The sequence below is a fragment of the Triticum dicoccoides genome, chromosome 7A (genome assembly GCF_002162155.2).
Source record: "Triticum dicoccoides isolate Atlit2015 ecotype Zavitan chromosome 7A, WEW_v2.0, whole genome shotgun sequence".
NCBI lineage: Eukaryota > Viridiplantae > Streptophyta > Magnoliopsida > Poales > Poaceae > Triticum > Triticum dicoccoides.
The window spans coordinates 705,001,192-705,011,358 of NC_041392.1; the positions used below are offsets into that span (position 1 = coordinate 705,001,192).

General features: G+C 43.8%; 1 protein-coding gene across 1 annotated transcript; it reads right to left on the reverse strand.

Annotated features, from left to right (window-relative positions):
• Positions 1-406: 406 nt before the first annotated feature.
• On the reverse strand, positions 407-2,596 carry LOC119328232 (L-type lectin-domain containing receptor kinase IX.1-like). The gene has a single exon (XM_037601245.1). It carries the CDS (start codon positions 2,559-2,561, stop codon positions 495-497), a length of 2,067 nt encoding a protein of 688 aa, XP_037457142.1. The 5' UTR covers positions 2,562-2,596; the 3' UTR covers positions 407-494.
• Positions 2,597-10,167: the final 7,571 nt, after the last annotated feature.

The window sequence follows — 10,167 nt, forward strand, 5'->3', positions numbered from 1 at the left end:
GGTGGGAAATGGAGGGGATAGAAATGGCGGGAAATTTTGGCGGGAGGGAGTGAGTGAGAAGAGAGGGGAAAGAAAGATATTACAACAAAAAAATTAAAAATAAATTTTGTATTACAAAATGGAGAAAAGAAAAGAATCAGTCAAAAGTATAAGTCGAGTGTTATATATCGGGTATTCGGCTTACCTTCAATTGGTTTAAAAACTGAAAACGAAATAAGTAAGCTGAGTATGCCATTGCCAGACACACTGCTTACAACGCCCTGCGTCATGGAGCCGTCAATTGTGGGGAGGAAGGCCACTACTTTGCCGCAAAATTTGTCCAAATGTTCTGTGATTTGGGAGGGGAAAAAAGAGAAATGTTTACGCACGGATTGCGAAGCACAAAATGAATTGTTAGATAAGGCGGTGGGGTGCTCTCAGATTTACATGTTAGTGCTGTCAATGCATGTTGGATGCTACAAGAAAATTAATTAAGCCTTACAAATCTAGATTAATCAATTAGTTAGATCCGTGGATTGCTGTAGCAACGCAGTCGAGGACAAGTCGGAAGAAAGTTTGGTGGCGCCGGTGTTGACCGAAGAAGAGCGAACACAACCGGAGCTGGAGGTGGAGCTGTCAATGGAGAAAGCCTCATCCGGGCCGGAGGACGACATGGGGTCCGGCACGGTCCTGTACATGTGCTGCGGGAGCGCCGGCAGCCTCGCCTCGACAGACTGCAGGACGTGCATGGTCTGGGCAATAGACGGACGCTCGCTCCGATCCGGGTGTGCACACCAGAGCCCGACGATGAGCACGCGGACCATCCACCCCTCGTTGGCCTCGTCACCCCTCAGCCGCTCATCCGCCGCGTCGAGGATCGCGTTCTTGCCATATAGGCTCCACACCCACCTGACCAACGTGAAGGATTTCCCAGCGGTCTCCATCACCGGACGCCGGCCGGAGACGATCTCCAGGAGGACGACACCGAAGCTGTACACGTCCGACTCGGTGCATGGCCGACGCGTGTTGACGAACTCAGGATCGATGTACCCGACTGTGCCGAGCACGGCCTTGGTGGTCTGCATCAACCCCGTGTCGTGGTCGACGAGCCGGGCCAACCCGAAGTCCCCGAGCTTGGTGCTCATCGATGAGTCGAGCATAATGTTGCTAGGCTTGATGTCGCCATGCACGACGCACTGCTCCCACTCTCCGTGGAGGTAGTGCAACGCGGATCCCAAGCCAAGGATGATATTGTACCTCTGTGGCCATGTGAGACATTTTTCCTTGCTGTAGAGATGCCTGTCTAGGCTGCCCTCCGCCACGAGCTCATAGACGAGCAGGAGACCCTTGTGGCTGTCGCACCAACCCAGCAGCTGCACAAGGTTACGATGCTTCAATCTGCTGATGATCCTCACCTCAGCCTCGAACTCCTTTCTCCCCTGCGCCGACGACTCGGCCGACAACATCTTTACCGCCACCGCACGGCGGTCGGCGGCTGCGGGTGTAAGCGTGAGGTGACCCCGGTAAACGCTCCCGAAGCCGCCTCGCCCGAGCTTCTCCTCCTCCGCGAAGTGTCTCGTTGCGGCAACCAGCTCGTGGTAGGTGTACCGCCTGGGGCCGCCGGCAGCCACACCTCTCTCGAGGTCAGCTCTGTCGGCGTACCGTTCTTGCCTGTTCTCATTTGCCTTCATTTTCTTGTGTCGCCGCCATAGCAACACGGCCACACATACCACCAAAGAAAGCAATGGGACTAGTACGGATGACAGGATCACTACTAACTTTTTGTGGTTGTTCCTGGTCGGAAGAGGAGGTTGAGTGGAACTGAATGACCATGAGAGTATCCGGTGCAGCTCGGAGGCGTTGCCGGTGGCCGCCGAGAAGCCAACGGCGACCTCCTCCGGTAGCTGTTTGCTCAGATCGACGGTCGCATTGACCTGGAACAGGGCATCGTCGATGTGGAGATCAACGGCCAGCATCTTGGACACGTTGTGGTACGTGACAGTTGCCCTCATGACATAGGACGACGTGAGGTTCTGCGTGGTCATGATGGGGGTGGACTCCGTGGAAACCATGGAGTTGACGTCGATGCCGACATGGTTCTTGCTGATGCCGCCATAGTAGGAGTTGCCGAGAGTGTCGAACTCGACGGCCACCATCCGGGTGGTCCCCGTCCCATTGGTGAAGGCCGGGAGGAGGCCGAGGCCGCCGCCGCCGCTCTGGGGCGGGATCTCCGACGGGAAGTGGCCGAGGAAGAAGGCCATCCCTTCGCCGGAGCTGTCCTTCACCGGAGTGATCTGGAAGGAGAAGTTGGTGGTGAAGCTAGCCATCTCGCCGGTGTCGCCGTTCCACAGGGGCACCTTGTACGCGTACGACGCCCGACCGACGCTGCTCAGGAGGTTCTTGGTCAGCTCGAGCCTTGGCGGGCTGATGGATGCGTCGCCATCCAAGTCGATCCATGAGCCGGCGCCGGCGTCGGAGAAGTTGAGGCTGAATCTGAGCGAGGAGGCCGAGCGCGGCGCGTAGTAGAGGTGTAGCAGCAGCACCAGGACTAGGGTGGTGGTCGGACGACGGCGGGAGCCCATCGCTTGGGTACAAACAGTGCTTGGGAAGGAGGAACCTTGAGCATTATATGAAAGTGGGGATGAAATTGTATAGCTCGTCCACATTTCAAACCGGCGACCGGACGACCAAAGTGGGGTGTGGCCAGGGTTCTCTTCTCCGTAGCTTGGACCTATGAACGTCACGGAATTGGTCTCCACGACGAAGCAGATGGAGCCAATGGTGTCGTTGTTGTTGAAATTTTCTATTCAAGATGCGGCACACGTACGGCTCCTCCGACTGAGCTCTCCAAATAATGGCTCCACATGACGGAGTCGCCGGCATCCGGAGCTTAACGGTCGTCCACACAAACCGGTTGTGTACAGCTTCCGGCGAAAATGACTTCACTGGATTCTCGCGGCCGTTGTGGAGTCAAGGAGGGGTTAGCGTGGCCAGGGAGGCCACCTCGCCGGAGTTTCTGACCTCGTGTGGCGGTGGAGCCGAGAAGGCGACACCGCTCAGACCGCTTCTTGTGGAGCGCCGTACTGCATTCGCGCCGGGGGTCGTTCTTGCCGCCTGCTCTGCGGCGATCCGGAGCACGCAGTTCGCCGAGTCGAGAGTTGAGACTAGCTCATACTTTGCGCGCTGACATGGCGAACCAGGAAAAATATTGTAGGGAAACCAACATTCAATGAAAATCGATAAAAACCACGAGAAAAATAATGTTTTGAAGTTTCAAAAAAATATGGGATGTTAAGAGGATGATGTTTTATTGTCATGCAAAATTCTAGGACGCCGATAAGTGCCATACGTGTGGGCGTTAGGGAGTCCGCCCACACATTTTGTGTGGTGTACAAGAGGAACAGCCCACACACCTACGTGTGGGCAAAACAATTAGCGTCCACACGCCTCTTTTTTTCCCTCTCGATCCCTCTCACACGCGTGCGTGTGGGCGAAGTTGATAACGCCCACACGCCCGTATGTCAGACCTCGTACCTCCTGGTCCCGCACGCCACGCGTGACGGTCACCGTGCGCCCGCAGTTGCCATGGTCCAGACCCTCGTCCATGTTCGTTTAATTACAGTTGCCATGTCGCTGAACTACGGTTGCCATGTCGGACAACTGCAGTTGTCATGGTTGCTCAACTGCAGTTGCCATGTATGGTCTGATCTAATGTAGTTGCCATGATTTCATAACTTTAAGAGTTGCCACATACTAACACTAGGCAGTTGAGAGAGTTGCCATGTAAAAAGGAAGAGTTGCCATCTGCTTACGTGCACGTTAGGGCAGTTGCCATATACATGCATGTTAGGGCAGTTGCCATGTACCATGCAAAAATATATGGCAACTCGGTAAAAGAGAGTTGCCATCTGCTCACGTGCACACTAGGCAGTTGCCGTGTACCCTGCAAAACACATGGCAAACTCGGGTAAAAAAAGAGAGTTGCCACCTGCTTATAAAAGCACACTAGGGGCAGTTGCCATGTGCCGTGCAAAAACACATGGCAACTAGCAGCTTGGGTGTGGGAAAGGAGAAGGGCGTGTGGGCAAGATGCCAAATGCCCAGACACTAGCCCTTGTGTGTGCGTGCAAAGTGGCGTGTGGGCGAACTGCTGAACGCCCACACACCAGCCCTTCCTGTGTGGTGAAATGGCCGTGTGGGTGACCGGCTGAACGCCCACACACCAGGCCAGTCCTACATGACACTAGAAACATACCAAGATTCGTGCGCTCATGAACGGACGCGGATCCACGCGTGTGGGCGAGATACAAACGCCCACACGTATGGGCGTTAACATTTTCGAAATTCTAAGTTCAAACATGTTACGGAATGTGGACTATGAAAGAGATAAAATCAGCATTGAATAGTGTAGTACATTGATATCACTATTTATTGCTGAATTTTGTCTTCTTCATAGCTCGCATCCTGTATACTTGAAATTTCGCATGACAATAGAACATTATCCCCTTAACGTACTACATTTTTTCAGATTTTTCGGTACTTTCAAACATGGTTTCCACAAAGTTTTTTTAAAATGTTGATTTTCGTATAATATTCTCCCCATTGAACCATGAGGCGGTTGCTTGGTTCGTCGGCTGGAGGGAGTTCGGATTGTTCGACCCGCCGGTGGTGGTGTGTCGTTATCAACGTAAAAGGTTGTGGCATAGAGGCGGGTTGCTCGAGCTGGTGTTTTCGCGGATTGTTCGGCTGGAGGATAGCTCGAACCCAAAGGACCTCAAGTATCTGCTCCTGAGCTCAAATGCTTCCTGATGGACGGTAAAATTGAAAAAAGAATTCTAAAAGAACCGTAAACTAATAAAAAATATTTTTATGCTTGCAAAATTTCAGTACGAAATGACATTCGTCAAAGTCGTGGCAAAAAAACAAAAATGATATTTCAAAAATGGTAGTTTTGAAAATATTTTGGAGTGCTGATTTTATTTTCATGACTTCCATCAATGTCATTTTGTGCTAAAGTTTGTTAAGCATACAAAACATTTGTCAAAGGTTACCATAAAATAATTGTGATTTTTTTACTATTTTTTGGATTTTACCATTCATCAGATTGCATTTTAGCTCGGGATTAGGATAGGACTTTCGGACCGCAAATAATATGTATCACCAATGGTCAGGTCATTTCCAAGGGACCTCCTATGTGTCGCTGGCCCAATACTGTGCGAAGTGTGGTGGTCAAGAAATAAAATTTGGTAGTGATCAAGAAAAAGTACTGTAATGACCGAAAAGTTACTGTAGCGATCATGTTTATATTTTATTTTCTAACATTCTTATTTGTTAAAATATACTATTTGAAACACGAAAAACACTAAAATTCTTGAACAATTTTTTGGAAACACGAACAATTTTTAAAACATGAAACATTTTTGAATTTGCAAACAGTTTTTTCAAAATCTTAAAATGTTTTTCCAAAAGCATGAAAAAAATAGAACACATGTTTTTTAAATGAGTACATTTGTGAACATTTTTTGAAAACATGAACATAATTTGAAATTTGTTCAAATGTTTAAAAAGAGTGCTTCCCTAAATAAAATTGGTCAGACAATTTGTCACAATGTGCTTCCCTAAAGGCAATTGGTCAGACAATTTGTCACAACGTGCTTCCCCCTAAAGAAAATTGTCACAACATGCGACAAATAGGAAAACGGCATTTCCTTTTCGGTGTTGATACGCGGACGCTCCTATTGGGCGCTTCAGGTGCCTGAACACATGGCATGGAAAAACCGCAAAAAAGTAGCACACTCCCGGTTTCAAACTCACGCAGTTCCATTCACGTGTGAGTTCCGCTAACCACCGGAGCTACTTGCATTTTGTGATATGTAACAGGTGCCAATTACATAATAATAATTTGCCGGGCTATTTATTGCACAGAACTATCTACTGTATCACTTATTTTTCTTTGAATTATTCGGAAAAAATCATGAATTTCAAAATTTTCATTGATTTTGAAATAAGTTCATCATTTTTGAAGAATAGTTCACAAAATTTGAAAAATTCGTTGATATTTGAAAAAAAATCATCAATTTTGAAAACAAGTTCATAGCATTTGAAAAAATGTTTGTGGATTTTGACTAAAAAATCATCAATTTTGAAAAAAAATCATAACAGTTGACAAAATGTTCCTAAATTTTTACAATAAAATCATCAAATTTGGAAAAAGTTAATCTGATATTAAAAAGGTCATCAAAACTGAAATAAAAGTTCATGGAATTTCAAGAAAAGTCTATGTATTTGAAAAAAGTTCATCTAATTTTTAAGAAAATCACCTAATTTGAAAAAAAGTTCATCAATTTGTAGAAAAAGTTTACGAATTTGAAAAAAAATCATCAAACCCGGAGGAAGAAAAAAGGGGGAAAAGGAGAAAATAGAAAAAGAAAAATGGAAAAGATGTTCATTATCTAGTTCTGCAAGATGGCCTGGTGGTTACTGCAACATAGCCTGATGTGGAGGTTGCTGGTTCGACACCCCGCCGTATCACCTTTTTTGTAGTTTAAAAAACAGAAAGAAAAAAGGGGTGATGTGTCGACCCATCATGGAGGTGATGTGTGCGGCTATTTGCGAAATGTATACTACAGGTGCCTGAAGTGCAAACCCCGAGAGCAACTAATCAAAAAGCGCTCCTTCTGAAGCCTCCCCATTGGTCACTAGGGTGGGTTGAGAGCGCGCGAAATGGCGGGCTCTCAGCCGCTGCCATGTGTTGCGCTATGGGCGCTCCTTTCGGATTTTATTTTTTTACACACGTTTTTTGCTTATAGAAGTTTTTTTTGTGGGTTTTCAATTTTCCTCCAGCTTTTCTTTGGACCCCAACGCAAAAAATAGGTTTTATTTTTTTCTTTCACGAGAGGTACGGATTTACTTTTCGTGGATGTACGGATTTGCTTTCGCGAGAGACACTCACAAAGGGGAAAAATACGTTTTTTTCCTGCAATGAGAGGCATGGATTTACTTCTAGTAGAGTCACGGATTTGTTTGTGCGAGAGGCACAACTGTGCCTCTCGAAACGAAAAAGAACATGTTTTTGTTGTTTTTTCTTCTGTAAGAGGCACGGACTTACTTCTCATGGCGGCACGGGTTTAATGTGTGCCTCTCACAAAAAGGAAAAAAAACACATTTTTTTTCGACCATGGGAGGCATGGATTTATTTCTCATGGAGGCACGGATTTGTTTTCGCGAGGGTCATGGTCGTGCCTCTCGAAAAGGGAAAAACGTGCTCCTGGTTCGGGTTTTTTTTCTGGTTTTTTTTGTGAAAATAGTTCATTGAAACATATCAGCATGGGATATAGTTTTGAAGATCTCGATACGAGGATTCCAACGGTGAAAAAAATTTAAGATTTGGATGCACTGTTTAAGAGATAAAACATATTGAATAGATGAATCTGCAAAAGAAGGAAAAACTCATAGGTTGCGATAAGTGTCGCACTTTACCTGGAGAGGTGGGATTGATGTTTGCATAGAGTGTTGCTTAACTAGTGATTTCAGTAAACGCCTTGATACGCCATAGTGACTTAGCGGTACGAAGTGTTTACACTATAGTCATATCGGTTGGCCCATATACCCTCCCCCGATCTCTTTTCGCAAGTCTTAGGAAAGACACATCGTCTATTTCTCGCATTAAGCGAGACCGGACGGATCTCTCATGTCGAAGCTACAGTAACAGCCAGCACAATAACGGACACTTAAAGAAATATGAAGAGAAAGGCCTAGTTGACCGTGAGCTAGCCACTGCGCTAGACCCCCGTTCGTGACTAAATAGTAGGTCGGACCTTCTTAAATCGAAACGAGCCATTTCCATTGTTTCTTTTCTGTTTTTCAGGTTTTTTTTGTTTTGTTTCTTCTCTCTTTTCATTTTTTTCTTTCTTTTTCTTTTTCCGTTTTCTTTATTACTTTGGTTTTCCTTTCTGTCTTCTCTACTTTTTGTTTTTCTTTTGTTTTTCCTTATGTTTGTTTTCGTTTTCACTCTACATTTCCGTATATGTGAAAAACATTTTTTGTATACACGTTCAACATTGTCCGAATGCTTATTCTACATTTTTTAAATACTTTTTCAACATTTCAATACTGATTCAACATTTCCAACTACTTGTTCAAAAAATTTCAAATACTCGTTCAATATATTTTACATTTATTCAACATATTTCACGTACTTGTTTCACATTTTTTAGTTATTATTAAACATTTTTTAAATATTTGTTCAATATTTTTAATACGTATTCAACATTTTTAAATACTCATTCAACATTTTTAATACTCGCTCAACATTTTTAAATACTTGTTCGAAATTTTTCCAATATGTTTATGAAGAGTGTTTTTTGTAATATATAATATTTAAAAGTATAAATAAAAGTACAAAATTAAAGCAAAAAACGAGAAGAGAACGTAAAAAGCAAGATATAATATTTATTTTTTTGAGGGGTAAAACAAGAAATAATAGGTCGCGGCTTCTCGCACGGGTGGGCCAGCCCATCTGGGGCACCCGAGGAAGATTGTGCTCACGCGCCCAAAAGTTCGCGGCCTAGGTTGCTCGCTCCGCTGCATTTCTCTCGATCGCTCGGCATCGCCAGCACGTAATGTACATTTTTTTTTCTAAAAAAACATAACGAACAAGTTAAGGCCTGACAAATTGTGCTTTTCATAGATGGTTTTTTTGTATATTCAAACATTTATGTACAAGTTTGTGTCTTAAAAAATAGTTCATGAATTTGACAAAAAAATCATGGATAGAAAAATACTCGTGAATTAGGAAAGGTTCAGAAATTTGGAGAAATATCACAAAGTCAAAAAAATTCATGAGTTCAAAAAAATCACGAACTTGAGAAACTTCACGAGTTCAAAAAAAAAAACTTCACAGATTTTAAAAAGTATGCAGGACTTAAAAAAAAGTTCGCAGAATTATAAAAAGTTCATGAACTTGAAAATTTCACAAGTTCAAAAAATATGCACATTTGAAAAACATTAGTGTATTTGAAAATATTTATGAGTTTGAAAAAAATTGATGAATTTTGGAAAATAATTCACACATTTGAAAAAAGTTCATGAAAACAGAAAAAAAGAAAAGAAAATGAAAACGAATAGAAGACAAACTTTCCGAAACCTATGGAGCTTCACAAGGCAAAACAACATCATGATTGAAAACCAAAACCGGCCGTAAGCTTGTAGAAGCTCCAAAAAATTGTCTGGGTCTATTCCAAAAAAGACAAAACAACATTGCTTAGGTTCGGTTGGCCTCCATTGGCTGAAAAGTGTGCATTGCCGCAAATGTGCGGACTGATAATAAAGAAAAAAAAGGGCCAAAGTTTGGGATGGGATTGCACGCTGGTCTGTTAAAAGTACTGTAACCGCAGTTGAGGGCGCAGAATAGGGTGCTTACTATATTTGATCAATATATATATTTCGTTTGGTGTAATATATATTTGAGTATCATTCAATTGACCTCGAGTATATGTGATTAATTATTCATTGCAAACATTTAATTTGCAAATTAATTTTGTTTTGACCTTTTGGTTTTTGCCACTCCTTTCACTTTTGACAAGGCTTGAGTAGTAATAGTAAAATGTCAAGAGTTAGAGTGGCAAAAGCAAAATGCTCAAAAACCAAAAACTTAATTTTTTAACTATGAGTACACATATATTGTAATAGTAATGATGGAAATAAATGCCTAACTCGTAAACATATGAGGCTTAGACCCCTGTCACGCCTGATCTATATAACACTAGTAGATTTATACATACGTGCATGTAGTTAACTCAGACTTCTTCCCATGGTGAAAATCCATGATCTGGCCTCGGTGGTTGGCTTCAGTAACGACGACACTTGTGCGCCGTTATCTTCCTAGAGGCGTCCTTGTTGGAGCATCTATCCTTCTTCTTTTTTGTGAAAGGAGCATCTATCCTATTACCTTGATGTTGCCATCATTGATTGTTTTGTTGTTCTTTGTGTTGAACTACCACGTCATGTCACATTATGTAATCTCTGTGGTGTATATCCTGATGAGTTTGTTGTAACTAGTAGGCCTAGTCTATAGGGGCGTTCCTAGTCTAACGCCACCTCCTGGATAGTGCCCTGCATGTAGGGACTTCCTCCTGTATATGTAACTGAGACAAAGTAAGGCAATACACAGCGTGTGATTCACTTGTC